Here is a 20,912-nt window from a genome sequence, read left to right as displayed (position 1 = left end):
AGGGGTTGGTTCGGTCTAACCACTTAATATCAACAAGTACGTTGATATTTTTCCGATTATCAACCCATCTTTTATTTGAAAAGTAACCGGCGACGTGATCACATTTTATTGGCTAAATGGATAAACGCCCCTCGTTCAAGAATTTCCTCTTGGGTCCCACTTATAAGATGACATGGCGGGATCATAATTGTAACTCGACCAAACGGAACTAAACACTCGCAGCAGAGGATCCAGTCCTGGTTACTTCTTCTTCTTCACCTCTCCAACTCTGCAATTGAAACCCTAATCTCCCCAATTTTGGGAAATTTTAGCAACAGCAACCATTACAATGCATTCTCTGCGTTCAACTTTAGGTATTGCCCTTATATTCGGAGATTATTTACTTTACGTACCACGGTACCAGTTAAATCCTGCTGATAAACAAATGAAGTTTTGATCTTTTTTTGGTTGTGAGATAAAGCACAGAACGCCAAGAGGTAAATCTTTCTCTTAATCCCAGCTAGTAGGAATTCGTTTTTTTGTTACTTTTTACAGTTTCCCAGCAACCAAACATACCCTTTAATTGTCTTCTTCCGGTTAAGTAAATGCTGCTGATGCTGATGAATTTTTGTGTCTAAGTTGAAAAAAGATGATAGCTTTTTGTTTCTTTCTTCCTTTTGTGGATTCAGGATAGCTAAAGCTTGAGGCTTCAAATTCTTGTGGATTATGGGTTGTTTTGTTATCGTCTGCTATTAGTTTTTGACTTATTCGAATGAGTCGGGTTTTACTTCCTAAGCATGTTGCTGCCGTTGTTAAGTGTCAAAAGGATCCGTTTAAAGCGCTCAAAATGTTTAACTCGGTGAAAAAGGAAGATGGGTTTAAGCACACATTGCTAACTTACAAATGCATGGTTGAAAAACTCGGGTTTCATGGCGAGTTTGAAGCCATGGAGCGTGTGATTTCCGAGATGAGGATGAATGTTGATAATAGCTTACTAGAAGGAGTGTACATTGGAGCCATGAGGAGTTATGGAAGGAAAGGAAAGGTTGAAGAAGCTGTTAATGTGTTTCAGCGGATGGAGTTTTATAATTGTGAGCCCTCGGTTCAATCTTATAACGCAATCATGAATGTGCTCGTTGAGTATGGATATTTCAATCAAGCGCATAAGGTGTATATGGGGATGAGAGATAATGGGATTGATCCGGATGTGTATACTTATACAATACGGATAAAGTCTTTCTGTAAGACTAGCAGGCCTCATGTTGCTTTGAGACTGCTTAATAACATGCCTACCCAGGGGTGTGAGTTCAATGCCGTTGCATATTGTACAGTCATAGGTGGATTTTATGAAGAGAATTACCGGATCGAGGCATATGAATTGTTTAAAGACATGCTCAGGCAAGGTGTATGTCCCAACATTACCACATTTAACAAGCTTATTCATACATTATCCAAGAAGGGTCATGTCCAAGAAATCGAAAAACTTCTCAACAAGGTTCTGAAGAGGGGGGTGTCTCCGAATTTGTTTACATTAAATATTTTCATTCAAGGGCTCTGCAACAGCGGTTCACTTAATTTGGCTGTCAGAATGCTGGATGGTTTTATGATGGAAGGTTTAACTCCAGATGTTGTCACGTATAATACATTGATCTTTGGCTTGTGTAAAAACTTCAAGGTTGAGGAAGCAGAGGGCTATATGCGTAAAATGGTGAACAATGGATTTTGGCCTGATACCTTTACCTACAACAGTATTATCGATGGATATTGCAAATTGGGTATGATACAAAAAGCAGATAAGATTCTCAGTGATGCCATTTTCAAGGGATTCATACCCGATGACTTCACATATTGCTCTTTGATTAAGGGTTTATGCGAGGATGGCGAGATCGACCGTGCCCTAGCTCTATTCAATGAGGTATTAGGAAAGGGATTCAAGCCTAATATTGTTTTCTATAACACGTTGGTAAAAGGGTTGTCTCAGAATGGGCTTTTCTTGGAAGCTTTGCAACTGATGAATGAGATGTCAAGCAATGGTTGCAGTCCCGATATCTGGACTTACAACTTGGTTATAAATGGGTTGTGCAAGATGGGTTATGTATCTGATGCCAGTAAACTAATGAATGATGCTATTGCCAGAGGATGCCTTCCCGACATATTTACTTTCAATACATTAATAGATGGTTACTGTAAACAGTCGAATCTGAATAGTGCTCTTGAGGTCATTAGTGGCATGTGGAGTCATGGTGTTACCCCTGATGTGATCACGTACAATACTGTGTTAAATGGCCTTTGCAAGGCTGCCAAATACGAGGATGTGATCCGTACTTTTCAAGCAATGAGGGAGAAGGGGAGTGTTCCTAACATTATTACATATAACATACTTGTAGAAAGCCTTTGCAAAGCCCGGAAAGTGACCGAGGCCTTGGACATGCTACAGGAAATAAGAAACAAGGGCTTGACTCCAGATATTGTTTGTTTTGGCACGTTGATTAATGGTTTGTGTGGCAATGGGGATTTGGATGGAGCATATGACCTATTTACAAGAATGGAACATGAATATAATGTATCTCATACAACAGCGACATACAATATCATGATCAATGCTTTCTGTGAAAAGCTTAACAGTAGTATAGCACAAAAACTATTTTGTGAGATGGGTGACAAAGGATGTGCCCCCGACTGTTTCACTTACCGTGTCATGATTGATGGTGTCTGTAAAGCAGGAAATGATGATCATGGGTACAATTTCCTCCTGGAGAAGATCGAGAAAGGGTTCATTCCATCACTGGTGACCTTCGGAAGAGTGCTAAATTGTCTTTGTGTGAAGCATAGAGTTCATGACGCTGTTAGTATCATCTACCTTATGGTGCAGAAAGGCATTGTTCCTGATGTTGTTAGTACAATCTTCGAGTCTGATAAGAAGGAAATAGCAGCACCCAAGATTGTTGTAGAAGATTTGTTGAAGAAGGGTCATATAACTTATTATGCCTATGAACTTCTCTATGATGGAATTAGAGATAAAAAGGTAGTTAAGAAAACACAAAAGAGCTTCAAACGAGGTGTTTCCACGACTTCAAAACGAAGTCCTTGAGTGTTGCAAAAATACAGTTCTTCTTTTATGGAGCATATACTTCTTCAGTCCTGATATGGCGGTAAGCGCAATGATGGCATAAACTTGAAGTAACAAACTTTTTTACCAGTGCTCTTGTAGCTTCTGAGGGTAAGTGACTGCTGAACTTTTGGTACTTGTTCCATCTTTTTTTTTTATTTTTAAATTTTAAATTTTTTATTGTTGCCGCCTAGGTTTCATTATGAATAGCTTGATCAGCCTCTAAATCACTGATCACTAAGTGGCTCACTGATGTTAATGTTTTTCATTACTGAATCTTGACTCCCTCGTGTTGTCTGTTTAACAGCCTTGTTTGTCACAGAACTTGGCGGATACTTTGAATGTTGAAACTTGAGTATCATGTTTGGGGCCTTTCGGACTTCCAACAACAAATTTGGTATAGGGAAGGGCATGGATAACTAATCGGCCCTAGTAAAGACGGTGAACAATTGGTGCTTATTGCCGAATCCCTATATATTTATTAAGTTAAATATTTTGATGAAACTGAAAATGACTTGGCATCGGTTTATATTTTCACAGAAACTGCCCCGAGAGTGCCAATTCTGGAAAATTTTAACTGTTTATAACGAAGATGATTCGAGTTAAATTTTTATGCTCTGTTTAACTGGAGGAAGCATGCAGGTTTGTATGTCATTTTGTTCTTATTATTCTGCTTCAAAACTATCTGATCTTTCTTTGTACTTGTATAGGACAACGAAATTAAGATATTAATGTTTTTCGTTACTAAATCTTGGCTCCCTCGTGTTGTTCGTATGGACAGACTTATGATATAATCATGATTTGCACATGTTTTCAGGTTTTAACGTAGAACGTCTGAGTTATCTCGCATAACAAACAGGCGGCACGAGGCAAGGAAGATGTGAACCCAGGTGCCCCTTGAACAAGCGGATTGTGTAGGGCCTGCTCTGTTGTCTTATAGAGCGTCTTGTAGATACAGGAATACACATGTTGGAGAATATATAGGTTGGTATGAATGTATTAGAGTTATAGAATACACTTTGGTTTTACTAGACCTGTGCCATCGGAAATCCGAGAACGTAGTTTTGGGCATTCATCACGTTGCCGGACAGAAGAAATGTTGAGAAAGATCTTAATACAATTTTGTAAACGTTATTTCCATCAACGAGTAAAACGCACTTGTAGTGTACAAAAACCATCTGTTGGCTGCTTACATATGAATTACGATCTAGAAGTTGGAACGACGTTAAGATCAATCAATTTCGATGAGTTCTGTCGTGGGTTCAAGCTCCATACCGTCCCATAAGTTGAGCAACCATCTCTGTATAACAATGATGTCCGATAGGCGTTTACACGAACTTTGCAACATTGGCCACAGTTCTCTCGTCCTGCAGTCTCTTTCTTCGTTGATTTGGCAGCAAGAAGAACTACATCCAAACAAAATGAACAGTTACAGGAAAATGACTCTTCCTTTTTTTCATCGAAAATTGCGTGTGCCTTGATCTTCTTCCCTCTGTATTTGTAATGATCGGTTAGTTAGGCTTTTCGGTCCAGCTTGGCCTCAGATCTGCTTAATCCCAAACTTATGCCCGCCTTGGCATGCTTGTTCAAATCTATGTGCAGTAAGTACAAGTGTCTGTCTGATTCCAAAGTGAGACTGTATTTCGCTACACAGAACCAACGAAAACATGGAATGAGAAACGAAGTATGAGACATGGTAAAAAAGTTCAAACCCCGTCTGTCACGGAGAAATCACCAGCAGTCTGACTTGCCAGATCATATTATACTTGTAGCTCACACAAAGCTCCAACCAGGTTCCTTTCTCATATCAGTTCCGTTTATCTGGTTTCTAATCTTGATGACTTCTTCCCACTGGCCCACATCTGCATACATGTTTGAAATGGAAACATATGCGCCAGGATCCATTGATGGCTCCAACTCCATCATCTTGTTAGCTACTAGCTTTCCAAGCTCCATATCGCCATGAACTTTACAAGCAGCATGCAGTGTTCCCCATATTAAGGCATCAGGTTTAATAGGCATATTGTTAATGAACGTTGCAGCCTCTTTCAGTCTGCCTGATCGACTAAGAAGATCAACCATACAGGCATAGTGACGATCACCAGGCTTTAGGCGATAGTCTTGAACCATTGAATTAAAGTAGAAATAAGCTTCTTCAACCAATCCGTTATGGCTACAGGCAGATAAAAGTGCAACAAAAGTCACTGAATCAGGCCTGATTCCTTGTTCCCTCAAAAGCTCGTATGCTCGTAAAGCCTCTGCGCCTTTCCCGTGTTGAGCATAGCTCACAATCATAGCTGTCCAACAAACTAGATCTGGCTTTTCAATTTGATCAAATGCTCTGAGGCAATCTTCAATGCTTCCACACTTTGAGTACATTGTCACTAGTGAACTGCCGACAGAAACATGTGAATTGAAGCCAACTTTCGTGATGTGGGCATGCAGTTGAGTCCCAATACTTAATCCATTCAAAAGTGCAATGGCCCCAAGAATGGAGGAAATTGTGAAGGAGTCAATAGTCAAATCTGCCATCAGCATATCATGAAATAGCTGAAGCGCCTCTTCGACATACCCATTTTGGGCATACCCTGAAACCAAGGAGGAACATGCAACCTCATCCTTTTGTGGAAGCATATCAAACACCCTCCTCGCCAATGATAGAGCACTACATTTTGAGTACATGGTCACAATTGCCCCACCAAGTACATCTTGTTCAACTCCTCTGCGAAGAGCGTGACAATGAATTTCCTTACCAGTCCATAGGGAACGCAAAGCAGAACATACGGTTAGAATTGCAGTTAAAGTCATCTGGTCAGGTACAATTTCTTCTAATGGTATCTCTCTATATAGCTGAAGGGCTTGATCTGCATAGCCATGTTCCACAAAACCGGAAATCATTGAGGCCCATGAAACATTGTCTTTGTCAGGAATTTGCTGAAAAACTTTGTAAGATTCCTCTAGACTATCACACTTCGAGTACATTGTGAAAAGAGAACTACCAACAGAAACATCAAATACCAACCCACTTTTAAGAGTGTAGCTGTGGATCTGTCTTCCTAGATTTAAACAGTCTACAATGCTCAAGACACTGGAAGTACAAAACTTATCTGGTCTCACACTTTTTTGTAACATTCTCCGGAACAATTCAATTGCCCTTCCAGAATTTTGATTCTGAGCAAAAGAAGATATTATTGCTGCCCATGTCCCGAGATCCTTTATATTTTCCATCTCTCTGAACACCATCTCGGATAGATCGACTGCTCCTATTTTTGAATATGCATTAATTAACGCTGACCCCACAACGGCAGCTGAAAAGAATCCAGATTTCAAAATCAAAGAGTGAATTTGGGTTGCCTCTTCAGTCATGGATGGTCTAGCACATGCAGTAAGTACACTCGTAACAGTGTACTTGTTCATTTGCTCTCCGACTTTTCTCATTTCTCCGAAAAATTTGAGGGCAGAAATATAATCGTCCTTGTGCACAAAACCGGAAATGATGGCAGTCCAAGAAACCACATTACGGGTTGGCATACGTTTGAATTCCTTGACAGCTTCATTCATTTCTCCACATTTGGCATATAAATCTACAATAGTAGTCCCAACAAAGACATCTTCTGCACCGCGTTTAATCACCAACCCTTGCACTTCCTTCCCGACTTCGATTTCTTCAAGTGCAGCACAAGCGGTTAAAACACTAGAAAATGTAAAACTATTTGGCAACAGGAATCCACGGAACATTTTCTGAAAATGATGCAAAGCAACCCTGTTCTCTCCATTTCTCACTGCCCCAGAGATAATAGCATTCCAACTCACAACATTCTGACATGAAACATCATGAAAAACCCTCAAAGCATCTTCAAAGCTGCAATTTTTCGCAAACAAGTCTATCATTCCGGACTGAACATAACCATTCGGAAAGAACCCATTTTTAATTGCAAGCGAATAAACCTGCTTCCCAAAAATAGGCGCTTGCAAGGCATTGCAAGCCGAAAGAACACTCCCATAGGCAAACTCATCGGGCCCAAAACCCGAAGCGTGCATCCTACAAAACATTTCCCATGCCATCTCGAATAACGAAATGTGGTTATAACCCGAAATCATGATATTCCACGAAAAAACATTTCGGTCAGCAATTAAATCAAACAGCTTGAGTGCATCTACCATGGCAGCGGACTTACAATACGAATCAAGCAATGAATTCGAGAGGAAGATATTGGATTGAAGTAAACCGGTTGTGGTCAAATGGGTGTGTACGATTTTAGTGATTCTAGCAGTACACTGTCTTGATTTTGCATAATCATTGAAGAACTGAAAGGGGTCAAATCGACTGGGAATTTGGTCGTTTTCGATGGGGAAAAAAGATGGGTTTTCCGCAACGGCAAGCGAAGATAGAAACTTGAGTTGAAAGAGTGAGATTCTGGAAGGGAGTTTTGGATTGAGGAGAGAATTCATTTGGGTTCGTGCAGAGGAAAAGGAGAGCATAATGATTTTGTCACAGATCATTTTGAATAAACGCGGGAACGTATGAAACTGTAATAACCTGGCACTGGGTGGCCACAAATATTTATTTTTTAATTAATATTCTGGGTCTAATTATTGCAACAAGTCAAGATGGCCGAGTTGGTCTAAGGCGCCAGTTTCAGGTACTGGTCCGAAAGGGCATGGGTTCGAATCCCATTCTTGACAAATTAATTTTTCTCTTTTTTTTTTTACATCAAAAGTGCAGCTACTAATATTTTGTTAGTTATGACCAAGAAAATTGTATCAGCAATTGTTTTCCTGTCGACTGAGGCCCCTCTGCTTTCGAAACGTTGAAAACTTGGGTGCACTAATCTTTGTTTAGGCAGACTTGTCGAGCAAGTTATGTAAATGGTTTAAACTAATCTTCTTTCCCAAGCAAAAACGTGGTCAAATTTCAAAGAATATGACGAAAGATGGATGAAAAATTCTATATAAAAGGCTAATCTCGCAGACTTGAACCCAGAAAACTAGGCCGTTGCTTGCAGTGGGAGAGATGGAAGGCGAAAACGGAGTAAAACTACACGGGATGTGGGCTAGTACTTACTCTAAGAGAGTGGAACTCGCTCTCCGGCTTAAAGGCGTACCATACGAGTACATAGAAGAAGATTTGAGCAACAAGAGCCAGCAGCTCCTCCAGTACAATCCGGTTCACAAGAAGGTTCCCTTACTTGTCCACAATGGAAAACCGATCGTTGAATCGTACGTCATCTTAGAGTACATTGATGAAACTTGGAACAATGCTCCTAAAATCCTGCCTGAAGATCCTTATGAACGAGCCAAAGTTCGATTCTGGGCCTCTTATATCCAGCAACAGGTGAGCCAATGTCCTTGTTTTTATGTTTGCCTGTCTTTTCAATCATCAATCATCATCATGCTTAATTTTGTTGATGCAGTTGTTCGAGGGCATGAGCCAGGTGGTGACAAGTGAAGGTGACGCGCAAGAGAAAGCGCTCGAGGAAGTGTTTGCGAGGCTGGGAGTGTTTGAAGAAGGAATGAAGGAGTACCTTCGCGGAGGAGATCCGTTCACCAACGGTGAGAATCTGGGACTCCTGGACATACTGATGGTTGCAACATTTGGTCCTTACAAAGCCCATGAACAAGTCCTTGGTTTCAAAATGTTGGACCCAGATAGGAATCCGTTGCTGTTCTCATGGGTAGCTGCAATGAAGGAGCATCCACTGGTGAAAGAACTGGACCCTCCTCATGACAAGCTTGTTCGGCTCCTTCAGTTTATCAAGCAGACGAGTCATGCTCGATCGCATTAGTTAACCACGTATCGGTGGAATACACTTGTTATGTAATAAACGCATCACCCGTCACGTAACATGTTAAGACTTTGCTTGAAATATCGCCCTACGGCATATTTTCAATCTGTATCCATCCGAAATTAATACATTGTGTGTAATACTGAATCAAAGAAACAGATGACAACAAATTTGGTTCCAATAATTTTTATCATCTCATAGTAGTAGTCAAAATTTCTCACTTGCATATCACAAAAATAGTTCGCTTTCTATTTGCTTTTTGAAGCCTGCTTTTCTTTTGCCTTCTGAATCTTCAAAACCTTCTTCACAATCTTCTGCTCCTCCACCAAAAAGGCTCGGATGATCCTGCAATGCCATTACAAGAAATATAGTCGGTTAATCAAAATATCACTAAACAGGAAGAGCGCAAATAAACCACACAACTCGATAAGTAAAACTTGAAGAAATACAAACCTCTCTCTGACAGCTCCACCGGACAGCACACCTCCATAGGCACGGTTCACAGTCCTCCTGTTCCTTGATAGTCTAGACCTCTTATATTCAGCGGGTCTCAAGTGAGGAATCTGCAATGGTGGTGAGTGAGAACTTAAAAAAGGGTAGGCTTCTCAAGACGGGAAGCAGAAAGCAAACTATAAGTGGCGGAAAAAGGAAATACAACGTACTTCATATCATCAATATATATACACACATACATATATCAACATGGCATCCCTAACTTTCCGTAAACACTAATTGTGACAAATTAAGCTCGTTATGCAATAATCTTAACTCCTAAGCATATACATACGACCGCAACCATTTAAAAGAAGAAATTGCACAAAAAAAAAAAAAATTGATTTGCAGTATTAGCAACATATGCGATAAACCAAAATGCTTAATGTGAATCCTTGTTTTCCTAATTACAACACTAAAGTCAATATCATATCAGGTATACATTTCTTGCGGGAAAAAATAGAAATCGGTGATCAAAAGACTGAAAACAAAAGTTAGAACTTAGAACCAAAACATGTCGTAGCCCCAAACAATCAACTCACCCCTTGGATTCTCTTTCCAGTAACAGGACATTTGGGTCCACTTGCTCTCTTCTTAGAGGTCTGATACACGAGCTTTCCGCCTGTATATCAAAGCACAGGTATAAGTGAAACCCCGTCCACAGAAAACCAACAGAATGGAAAACTTTACAATACATTTAAAATGCAACCGCAGGAATGAATCAATTACGATCCAAGTAAACTATGATCTATGACATACAAATGAAGTAAACTAAAGTTCAGCATTGTTTCAAACACTCCAACTCAGAGACATACAATCAAATGCATAGAATACGAAGAGGCGGAGACAAGAAACGGGCATTTAGCTAGTCGAAGCCAGTAAAACCAATTATATGGTAACCATCTCACTCTTAGATATAAAGACTTCAAAACTGCAGACAATGCAGATTCTTATTTTCATCAATTTTCATGTCCCCATTTCAATTTTGCTCCATATTTCAGATCAAGGAATTCCTACGAGATGGAGGCTCAGGGAAAAAGGGGTAGAGGAAGAACCAGGAAGACTTGAAGAGAGACTTTAAGAAAAGATACGGAGAACTTGAAGCCAACAGAATACATGGCGCAAAACCGCACGTAATAGTGTTCTAGGATTCATACATCCGACCCCATTGTTGTATTGCAAGTCAAGGAATTCTAAAAAGAACACAAATTTTCTTATGAAATTGGATCAATCAGAATCTCAAAAAGTTCAGATTTAACAGCTGCATCGTATCATTTCTTTGCAGGATAACATATAAAAAAAAAACCCCAGAAATTAAATTTAATTACCCAAAGTACATGAAAAACACTCAAAGTTTGCACTTTGATCACAAAAGCATAAGCTTTAATCCCATATACATATATAATTAACTATGTATTAAGGATGGTAAAAATACCAGGGGTTTTGACGATCCGATGCTGGTTCGACTTGGTTGCATAGCTGTGGCGCGTACGGTATGTGAGCCTCTGAACCATCTTCAACCTCTCGCTCTCTCTCTCACTCTCTCTCTCTCTCTCTCTCTGGGTTAATTTAGAGCAACTCTGTTTTGGTAGTAGAGCGAGAAAGTTCAAGCCCTAGAGAGGTAGACACAAAGAAAGGATCCTCACTTGCCCTAGGATCTAACGGCTACCATGTGTTCCCTTTCAACGGTCATGATTTCTACTTCTTGTCATTTTCATTGGCTTACTTGCTTTTATGACCTTGTGATTTGATGAAAATCCCAATTTCCTCACTAAACTTGTAATTTATTGATTTTAATTAGTGTTGAAAATATTGATATCGGTCAAAAAAGTTATATTTAAATTCGTAGAAATGTTGATATCGGTAGTCTTTTACAAAAAATATGAAATTTTTTAATATGGTGGGTACATAAACTCGTTTAGATTTAGTCAAAATTAATTCAAAAGTTTAAAATTTTCAATAGGTTTCGACAAAATTTCTATAGTGAATTGATAAATATCATCGACATTTATTGATTTTTCTATATCTTATCAATATAGAGTAAAGTTTACGTTTCACCCCTTCCATCCGTGATTTTTAAATATGAGCAAACTCGTATGTATGCTGAATGCGGGCGTGTTAAGTTTGCTCAAAAGGTGTTTGAGGAAATGCGTGAACCAAATGTGGTTGCGTGGAATGCGATTCGTACCTCGTGTTTTAGGTTTGGGGATGCAAAGGGTGCGGAGACGATGTTTCGCCAGATGCCTTTGAGGAATTTGACCTCTTGGAACATTTTGCTTGCAGGGTATGTGAAAACGGATGAGCTTGAGCTGGCTAAGAAGGCATTTTTGAGGATGCCGATGAAAGATGATGTGTCTTGGAGTACCATGATTGTGGGGTTTGCTCAGAATGGTTGCTTTGATGAGGCTTTTGGGTTTTTCTGGGAACTACAGAGGGAGGGAATTAGACCGAATGAGGCGAGCTTGACTGGAGTACTCTCTGCATGTGCGCAAGCTGGTGCATTTGAGTTTGGTAAAATTTTACATTGTTTAGTAGAGAAGGCTGGTTTGCTTTGGATGATTTCAGTCAATAATGCACTCCTGGATACTGGAAATGTGGACATGGCTAGGTTGGTCTTCGAAAGAATGCCAGAGAAGAAGAGTATTATTTCGTGGACTTCAAAGATAGCAGCGCTTGCAATGCATGGTTAGGGAAAAAAGCAATACAAATTTTCCGTAAGATGGAAATGTCTGGAATTAAGCTCGATGGGATCACCTTCATTTCAGTTTTGTATGCTTGTAGTCATGCTGCTCTGGTTGACGAAGGATGTGAGTATTTCTCTAAGATGAGAGATTTATATGGTATAGAACCAGCTATTGAACATTACGGTTGTATAGTAGATCTATATGTTCGAGCTGGTAAACTGCAGAAGGCCTGTGATTTTGTACGTGAATTGCCAATATCTCCTAATGCTGTCATTTGGCGTACTCTTCTTGGGGCTTGCAGCATTCATGGTAATGTTGAGTTGGCAGAACAAGTGAAGGAAGTTCTTTCCAAACTTGATCCCGACAATTCTGGTGACCATGTTCTCTTGTCAAATGTATACGCTGTTGCAGGGAAGTGGAAGGATGTTGCTGCTCTAAGAAGATCAATGGCTGACCAGAGGATTAAGAAAGCTCCAGGATGGAGTGCAATTGAAGTTGACCGGGTCATGTATAGTTTTATGGCTGGTAAAAAATCAAATAACATTACAGAAGATGCTTATGAGAAGCTAAGGGAGGTAATGTTAAAACTTAGGGTTGAAGGAGGCTATGTTCCGGAGATTAGAAGTGTTTTGCATGACATAGAAGAAGAGGGTAAAGAAGATTCAGTTTTCAGGCACAGTGAGAAACTTTCTGTAGCTTTTGGGTTGGCAAGACAGCGTGAAGGAAGGATTATAAGGATTGTGAAGAATTTACTGGTCTGTAAGGACTGTCATACAGTGATGAAGCTGATTTCTAAGGTTTATAGAGTGGAGATTGTGGTTAGAGATAGAAGCCGTTTTCACTCCTTCAAGGATGGCTCTTGTTCATGCAAAGATTACTGGTAAGTGGCGACTGATGAAGCGCTTGAAGAAGTTTAGCTCCTGTAATTTTAAGAGAGATCAACGTCGTGGAAGAAGTTAATATACTGACCCTGATGCACAAAGACAAAAAAGAATGCCAAGAATTTGGCATGGAGTTGTATCATTGGTTCAAAATTTCGACAATTGGTTCAATGGAAGCAGAGGAAATCATGAATGCTGGAAAAAACTTATAAATCAAGAGGGATTATAATGCAGATGGAGTAATTGATGGTAGGAAGCACTTATTAAATCGTGAAAAATTCGTGGCTTTTACAATTTTCATGGGGTTTTCTTTTGGCTTGAATCTGTTGTGCTTTTGAATCTTTTGATACAATATTGAAAAAGAATATCCAAAGGAATTAGGTGAGAAAATTTAACGTTTGGCGGGAGGGAGGCCAACGGCACCATATGAAAAAGTGAACAAACTTGTATCTCATTTGGTGCCGACTGATATTTCCAAAACTTTTGTGGACACTAGCGATATGTTCAAATCTCTTATTTGGTGTGCTGATTGCTGAACTGAGATTCTTTAATATTTTTCTACAGAAGAGAAACCAGTGGTCAGCATCGTCCTCTCAACTTCTGCTACAAACTCATGGCGCTCTCCGCAGCATTCTACACATCTTCACAGCCACCCCGTGCTCTTTTGTTCTGAACCCAGAAACCAAATTTCTCTCAGAGTGCTTGCTTCCAGAAAACCCTAACAGTTAGGGCTTCAACCACCCTGGAGAACTCCTCCAAGCTCCCTGTGGGTGAGAAATCTTCACTCCCATCAAAGGTCAGTTATTGAAAATGTACGTTTTCTTTGTTATTACTTTGTCAATTTGCACTTGGGTTTGAAACCAATACAAGGCTTTACTTTGGAACTAACAGTCTCTTGATATCAACCAGAAAATGACTTTGTGGTATTTGGAGGAGGGCATGCAGCTACTTCAACTATTCGTGCTTTAAAACGTGGTGCTGTGAAACCTAATGCCATTGCCGCTGTTGCACTCACCTGGGCTGGTCCCCTTCCTATTGTTTTTTGGTCGAGATTCTAGCATGTAAACTAGGTATTCTATCTGAAAACCTCATATATAGGTGGAATGGTTCTTGTTCTTGAGACTTGAGGGGTAATAGATAACGTCGCAAATTGAGGATAACTATTTTGGAGGAAAAGTGTTTGATAATCATTCCTTGCGTTGATATATTGCACATAGTTCGTCCATTGTTAAGATTTCGATACAGATGTCTTCTATGGAAAGTGCTACTTTTCCTTGAAACCATATATTGAACCGCCACCTTTGTTATGATCTATGAACCTCATTAATCTCTCCTTTTGTTAACAAATTTTCAGGTACGGACTACTTCGAGGCACCTTACAAGCCCCTGCTGTGGGCTGGATGATGTATAACATGCTCGTCAGCAATGAGAAGTCAATTGAATCACAATACTGATCACGTCTATTGAAATCCTGACAATGTGACTCCTGGAATTGTCGAAAGTAGATATGCGCTGACAAAGACGAAGGGAGCTCGCTACACGCCCGCTGCTTTCTTGACTGGCCTCCTTGACCCTGTACAAACTCGAGAGGAATTTCTTGAACTCTTTGCGGATATGGGCAGAAGGAAGATACCAGTTATTGTCCTCTCAACCAAAGGATCGCCAAAGAGGTCGAAAGCAGAAATAGAAGCTCTCCAGGAAGCTGACACCATATGTCGTTGTTTAGTATTTTCGGAGCAAAGGAATGCAGAATGATATTTTCAGAGTGGCTGCGACGGTTGGATAATTGGCGAACCAAAATCCAACAAGCAAATGCCCTAGGCTGAGGCCTGCCCAAGGCATCAGTAGCGTAAATCAGCTGCTCTGTTCGGGATGACCCAGAAAAGTTCCTTTAGCAAGCTACTTGAATCTGAAGATCTTGAGAAATTTTTATGTGCGGCTGTCAAAACACACTCACAAGGGGTGAGACTGTCTGCATTTGCGTTTCACTTCTTATAAGTGTGTTGTTGTATACGGTAGGCGCACATGAAGATTACCTTCTAAGATGTCTGTTATTCCTATCACGTGTACAACAACATGCATCAATCAATTAATATTAGCGTTAACCATGTGGATGACAAAGACCCATTACCAAAAATCCAATCCCAAACACCATGTTACGATTCATGTCTCTGTTCACTGGGCATGGATACATAACAGTATATCTAACGCATGGCTTTTAAGTTCAGACCAGAAGAAAATCTAACTCCAAGTTGCAAGGAAAAGCTTTCTAACTCACCCAATCAGCCTAGGTTAGTTGGAGATCAAGGCTCCTTGTGAGGCCAAATTAGCCCCATGTCTTACCGCTGACTTCTTAAGAGGATAGTTTAAGACAATATCGCTAGCCAATTAAAATGAGTAACCTAACATTTTTTAGCCTCTAGCCTTTCTCACCTTCGGAACAACAAAACATTTAAAACGCTAGATTTCATGAATAATGTCAATTTGGAGGGCTAGATTTTATCTTTACCCCGTCTTGCCCTTACCATAAGAAATGCTCTAATGTCCATCAATTGCAACTAACCGATCGATCCTAATGGAAATGGCTTACCTAGTGCACTCATTTTTCCATGTAGCATATAAATTGAACACTCACATTTAAGTCACATTCTTTTCTGATTGGGATTTGTTCATTCATAATGAGGCCGATTATGTAGCAAATCTGGTTTAAAACTCCCTATAAACTAGATCATTTAAAATAGAAAACTTAAACGAAAAACTCTCGATACTATTCACTTTAACGAGAAACCATATTTTTACACTAAAAAGTTAATCATGGTACTATTCACTTTACCCTTTATTTTGTCATTATCGTTAAAACTCAAAGTTTTCAAACTCTTTTCATTAGTTTTTCTTTTAAAATATGACTAATAACAGCAAAAAACCTTTAGTTTACTACGGGGCACTATGCATGAGTTTTGATCATTTTAAATGTATTTATATTTGTGGATTGTTTCACTTCTTTCTTATTTTATTATTTTCTTTTATTATGAGATCAAATAAAAACACAAAATGAATACAATCATTGTGTCACATAAATTACTTATATTAAAAAAAGTTGCATACATTAGTATGTTAATAAACTAATTGTATTTCATTACATGAAGGAGAACTATTGAGACCTCAATTAAAAATAAATAAATAAATAAATAACGATCCATATAGTTTGGTTAGTATGGCTTCAATAGCGAAGCCATGATTTTTTTTTCTTAGGTGGGCTAATTGAATTAGTCCCACAAAATCATATGTTTACTGTTTTTCTTATATAAAAATATATAGTAATGAATATAAAAGAACAACAATAAATCAAGAATAAGTAAATAAAGTGATTAAGAATGTATCAACGGTTACATTCATTGGAAAATTAGCAACGAAAAGTAAGGAATTGCGGAGATAAGAATTTAATCGTGAACTAAAAGAAAATTCTTTTTCTTTTCTTGAGTAAGAAGTACGGAGGCTAAATTGCATAGGATAAATGGTATTTTTCTTCAATGAATAGGATAGAAGGGGAGAGGGAAGATGGAACTAATTTATTATTTTAGCATAAAATGTATAATTTATTACCTATCATCTACTAAATATACATGAAATAATAACTTGTATTGGAATTGAGTGGGCTATATATGCTACAAGCATGAGTTTAAAAAAAAAAAAAAAAAAAAAAAAAAGATAGTGCTATTCACACACCCTTATTAATTTTTTGTTATTGATCTTCGTCAATTCATTCAATTCGACGGTTGAAAACTGATGGGAATGTGTAAAAAATAAAAATAAGTGCGTAGATAGCACCACACTTACAAAAAACCTCCTTGGGCTACAGCCCATCTTAGCCTTGTAGATGGCTCCGCTTGTGTTCATATTAACGATATTTAACTTAATAACATGTTCAAATAAGTTTTTTTTTTTTTTTTTAAAAAAAAATAACTAAAGTTTGTTTTACTTAAGTTGATCAGTTTAGTGACCCAGCCTAGCACAGCCCAAGTCTTAATGGGCCAAAGTTGCAGACTGAGCTAGGCTTAATGTTTCCTTAAATGGGTCAGTCTCGCACGATTTGTTTATTAAATGGGTCGATCCAATCACAGCCCAAACCCACGCGGGCCAACTTTAAATGGGCCAGGCTTGCCCGTTCGACACCCCTAAACTGACGATATTTATAGTTTTAACAGCAGGGGTGTGCTATTCACACATCATTTTTTTACTTCTCATATATTTTTTATTAATTTATGTCCTTTGATCTTTTTTAATTCAATCGATCTGACGGTTGCAAATTAAGAAGGTGTGTATGAAGTAAAAAAAGGTGTGTGGATATCACATCCCTTAATAGCACCATTGACGTGGTGATATGCCGTAGGACTACACAACATTTTCAGTGTAGACTTACTTATGTGCAAAAGATGTATCTTAAATATACGGCCTTCATCATCACCTATTAAGAATGTGTTAGGGTTTTAGCCAATTCTATCGCTTTCTTCTTAACGTCAAACGAGGCAGAAAATAAGAATCAAATTCTAGTCGTGAACATAAAGACAAGATAGCATAATTTGTTTTTGTCTGAAAACACTACCATGTATTTCATAAGAACCATATCATTCATTTATGAAAAAAGAACAGTAAGTGTTGTTGTAACCTAATCACTAATAAACAAGTGCCTAATCATAATTTTCAATTCACTTATTCATATACGTATTCATTTGTGATAGATTTTTTAGCAGTGCTTGCGGCTCTTTTTTCGACAGCAAAGCTTGATTTATTTCATAATTCATCTCATAAATTGCAATACTGGGTTCAACACCTTTTAGCCATCCAAGATCACACCACATTGAATCACTTGTCGGGCAAGCGATTCCAGAAGCACTACGTGTCAACCCTTCACGTGGAGTCCGATGTTGATCTCCAAGCTTCACTCCCTTCCTCCATGTTCATTGTTCAATCCAAACAAAACCCTACCAAGTCGACCTTCATTTCTTGTTGCATCAGATTGTGGTACCTGTCGGCAATATGACCAATGAATGTAGGGGTCCCCCATTCCACATAATACGATTAAAATGCTACTTTTGGGATTTGGATTCTCTCCTGAGCTCAGAAATCTGAGCCTTCTGACCAAATTATACGGACTGTTGGATTTTTATTCGACGGCTACAATTATTTAAACTTTTAGACGGATTTCCTGTTTGTAGTCGTTGGATCAAAATCTAACGGTCCGTATAATTTGATTAAGACTCAAATTTCTAAGCTCAAGAAAGGATCCAAATCCCTACTTTTGGGGTTGTGGGCTCCATTGTATACCTAAACCCCAATCATAGTAGACACGTATCATTTTCTTCTTCGTCTTATTTTATCATCTTGGGCAAGATAAAGGGCATCCTTCCTACTAAGAAGGAAAATCTTCTTCCTGCAAACGAGACATTATTTTTATCGTGCAAAAATTATAGGTTTATTAGTTGAAATTCCCTTGAAATTGTTGTTGAGTTTCAGTTTATCCTCTTAAAATTGATTTTGTCTTACTTTACCCCTTGAAATTGACATTTTCAACTATTTTATCTCACTTTGCTCACTTCCGTTTAAGAGTATTTTAGATATTTCAGTTTTTACACATTTATTTACCTCTAGTGCCCACACTAAGTAAGTCTAAAATACCCTTAAGTTTAGCCGTCCATTAACAGAAGTGGGTAAAGTGAGACAAGAGAGTTGAAGATGTCAGTTTCATGAGGCAAAGTGAGACAAAACAAGTTTTAGGGGGGTAAACTGAGATTCACTGGCAGTTTCAGGGGCATTTCGACTAATAAGCCATGAATTTCTATGATCATATACATAACATTTTTATAAAAAATTATTTAACTTATAAATCAGTTAATCATTCCTGTTAATAAAAATTTTGAGAATTCATCGTGAGAATGTTACTTATTATTATATGAATGCAAAACGGTCTCCAAATAATAATGAATGCTACTTATTATCATATGAATGCAAAACAGTCTCCAAAACAAATGTTTTTAAAATATATATATATATATATAAAATAGTTGAAATAACAATAAATAAAAAACAGTTATGATTATAACAATAACATAGTGCCACGTTATCAAGTTTCCTCCTTCACTAGGGATGAGGGCAACATTATCCACAAAATATACATTGGTGGTTTGTTTATATCTTTTAAATAAGTTTGAACGTTGAGCGCCATACCCAAATAACCCATACCTCATATTTGTGTCTCTAGTGCATGCCAAGTCCACGTGTGAGATGGAAGAACAAGCTTCAAAGTAACTTTGTTGGGTTCACACAGGAGAGACGTCACCACCTGGATCGATGATAACAATGATAATATTTGTGCTAGCTATGTTCCATCATATTCGACAGAAGTGGATAATGAGTAGTGGTTGAACTTGACTTAATTTCAACTAGTGATTAATCATAATCTTGAACTAACCTAGCTAATTGAAAGGTAGTACCAACATGCATGGAATTTAACGAATGGCCCAATGAAATTAGAGTGCATGAAAACATGAAAAGGACGTGAGTAGTATTAGCATTGTTTGTCAAACCTGTCATGCGGCATTTGTTAGATACATAGCTATATAGAGTAAATATTGAGACAAGTGGAACACTCTCAAGAGATGGAGTTAACAAAATCATATTTGAGTTAAGATCATTCTGAGATCGATGATAACTATGTGACATTAATTATACGTGTATTATGTCATGGGTACTGTTAGACATATCATCAACTTAAGTCAAATTTTGGAGATCACCTGATGTGACAAGTGATGGTTGGATTTCTTCTCTAAATCATTAAAGAAAGAATTCAACTATCAATCGTCACACCATATAGTCTCCCGAGCATTTTCCTTTTGTCATATCTAGGGTGAATGCAGTGATTTAAGGGACTGAAACCGGTCAATAACTGCATAACACGTTGGATATGTTTGGATCAATAATCATTCAATAGTATCCCCATAATTAATTAGTAGAAGAAGAAAGCTCGCTTTCTTTTTAATCAAACTAATTACGCTTAGGGTTTGTTTTTGTATTCTTCAGATAATTAAATTTGTTTGTGTGTGTGTGACCATAATAGAAGAAAACACATTTTAGGTTTTATAGAAGCAATGTTTTACTTCTTTTATATTGGCAAGATTTATCTTAAACTAATCTAAATTGTATGGTGTGAGATTCATGTTAGAATGTATAAGAAATATGACAATTGAACTAATCAATATATGATTACCCTCACCGTTGTAGCTAGGTTTCGTTAAGAAGTAATTATAAGCCAAGTGAAGGGATAAAATATGTGGTGTGAAACGCTCAATTTCATTCACATTATTTCTTGTTATATACATCAATTCTTGGTCTCTTTCTCTTCTCGTGAGGACTTCGTACATATAAGATTAAAGTTCAATACTTGTTCTCACCCCTTCCTTTCTCCTTCCTCAAAATATATAGACAAAACGTAATCTGAACAGTTGAACAGGGTAAAAACAATTGAGAGGTCTAATGTCTCATGTCTCTCGACAAATACAATGCAATCCTCAACAAACACAGACCTCCCTTGAACCTTCCATTTGTGGTTACGATGCAAGAAGAACCCTAAAATATCACAATAAAGAACAAATATGGCTACTGCCTACAGTTTTCTTAAGACAAAAAAACAAATAATGGAACCAACCTTGCACCTCGCCACATTTGAATTTTTGAGTTTGAACATGGAATTGCCACACAACGCCTACAAATTAAAAATACAACCTCTTTTGTCTCCTTATGTGCCACTCATTAACATATAGGGATGGAGGTTGCATTCTTTCGTGACGCATGCCTTTTCGCATTGTTCGTGTCCACATCGACCTTCCCCGCCAATAAATATATGCTAATCAAATTCTTTGCAAGTAAGATATAGCCAAACTCTTGGTGTGATATATATATATATATATATATATATATATATTTT

At 38.2% G+C, this 20,912-nt stretch overlaps 4 protein-coding genes, 1 non-coding gene and 1 pseudogene across 8 annotated transcripts; 4 read left to right on the top strand and 2 right to left on the bottom strand.

Annotated features, from left to right (window-relative positions):
• The first annotated feature begins 196 nt into the window (after positions 1 to 196).
• Positions 197 to 7,594, top strand: LOC137710916 (Pentatricopeptide repeat (PPR) superfamily protein). 3 transcript variants are annotated; one of them, XM_068450076.2, is made up of 5 exons: positions 197 to 476; positions 669 to 3,199; positions 3,396 to 3,540; positions 3,629 to 3,730; positions 3,906 to 7,594. In XM_068450076.2, exon 2 carries the CDS (start codon positions 752 to 754, stop codon positions 3,068 to 3,070), a length of 2,319 nt encoding a protein of 772 aa, XP_068306177.2. In that variant the 5' UTR covers positions 197 to 476; positions 669 to 751; the 3' UTR covers positions 3,071 to 3,199; positions 3,396 to 3,540; positions 3,629 to 3,730; positions 3,906 to 7,594. The 3 variants fall into 3 exon arrangements, with proteins under 3 accessions (XP_068306177.2, XP_088551548.1, XP_088551549.1); XM_088695422.1 differs by having other exon boundaries at positions 210 to 476; positions 3,629 to 3,734; XM_088695423.1 differs by lacking the exons at positions 3,396 to 3,540; positions 3,629 to 3,730 and having other exon boundaries at positions 210 to 476.
• On the bottom strand, positions 4,094 to 7,591 carry LOC137710915 (pentatricopeptide repeat-containing protein At1g74600, chloroplastic). The gene has a single exon (XM_068450075.2). The coding sequence runs from the start codon at positions 7,589 to 7,591 to the stop codon at positions 4,862 to 4,864; it is 2,730 nt and encodes a 909-aa protein (XP_068306176.2). The 3' UTR covers positions 4,094 to 4,861.
• A 99-nt stretch (positions 7,595 to 7,693) lies between the features above and the next one.
• On the top strand, positions 7,694 to 7,774 carry TRNAL-CAG (transfer RNA leucine (anticodon CAG)). The gene has a single exon. It is a non-coding gene; the product is annotated as a tRNA-Leu (tRNA).
• A 212-nt stretch (positions 7,775 to 7,986) lies between these two features.
• Positions 7,987 to 9,058, top strand: LOC137711137 (glutathione S-transferase U9). The gene is made up of 2 exons (XM_068450345.2): positions 7,987 to 8,423; positions 8,503 to 9,058. The coding sequence occupies exons 1-2, from the start codon at positions 8,103 to 8,105 to the stop codon at positions 8,872 to 8,874; spliced, it is 693 nt and encodes a 230-aa protein (XP_068306446.2). The 5' UTR covers positions 7,987 to 8,102; the 3' UTR covers positions 8,875 to 9,058.
• On the bottom strand, positions 9,045 to 10,966 carry LOC137711136 (large ribosomal subunit protein eL34). Its single transcript, XM_068450343.2, has 4 exons — positions 10,802 to 10,966; positions 9,909 to 9,988; positions 9,328 to 9,437; positions 9,045 to 9,219 (listed from the first exon to the last, which is right to left on the bottom strand). The coding sequence occupies exons 1-4, from the start codon at positions 10,878 to 10,880 to the stop codon at positions 9,123 to 9,125; spliced, it is 366 nt and encodes a 121-aa protein (XP_068306444.2). The 5' UTR covers positions 10,881 to 10,966; the 3' UTR covers positions 9,045 to 9,122.
• Positions 10,967 to 11,335: 369 nt separating this feature from the next.
• On the top strand, positions 11,336 to 15,036 carry LOC148696120 (pentatricopeptide repeat-containing protein At1g74630 pseudogene; annotated as a pseudogene). Its single transcript, XR_015963342.1, has 4 exons — positions 11,336 to 13,180; positions 13,496 to 13,727; positions 13,841 to 14,001; positions 14,286 to 15,036. The product of XR_015963342.1 is annotated as a pentatricopeptide repeat-containing protein At1g74630 pseudogene (transcript).
• The last annotated feature ends 5,876 nt before the right edge of the window (positions 15,037 to 20,912 follow it).

Source organism: Pyrus communis, chromosome 6, assembly GCF_041283825.1.
Source record: "Pyrus communis isolate YQ-2024b chromosome 6, ASM4128382v1, whole genome shotgun sequence".
NCBI lineage: Eukaryota > Viridiplantae > Streptophyta > Magnoliopsida > Rosales > Rosaceae > Pyrus > Pyrus communis.
This window is presented reverse-complemented; position numbering and strand designations above follow the sequence as displayed.

Coding starts and splice junctions, on each gene's coding strand:
- LOC137710916 (XM_068450076.2), top strand. CDS start 752: ATGAGTCGGGTTTTACTTCCTAAGCATGTTGCTGCCGTTGTTAAGTGT.
- LOC137710915 (XM_068450075.2), bottom strand. CDS start 7,591: ATGATCTGTGACAAAATCATTATGCTCTCCTTTTCCTCTGCACGAACC.
- LOC137711137 (XM_068450345.2), top strand. CDS start 8,103: ATGGAAGGCGAAAACGGAGTAAAACTACACGGGATGTGGGCTAGTACT. Junction 8,424..8,502: donor CCTCTTATATCCAGCAACAG/GTGAGCCAATGT, acceptor TTGTTGATGCAG/TTGTTCGAGGGCATGAGCCA.
- LOC137711136 (XM_068450343.2), bottom strand. CDS start 10,880: ATGGTTCAGAGGCTCACATACCGTACGCGCCACAGCTATGCAACCAAG. Junction 9,989..10,801: donor TCGGATCGTCAAAACCCCTG/GTATTTTTACCA, acceptor TTTGATATACAG/GCGGAAAGCTCGTGTATCAG. Junction 9,220..9,327: donor GGTGGAGCTGTCAGAGAGAG/GTTTGTATTTCT, acceptor ATGGCATTGCAG/GATCATCCGAGCCTTTTTGG.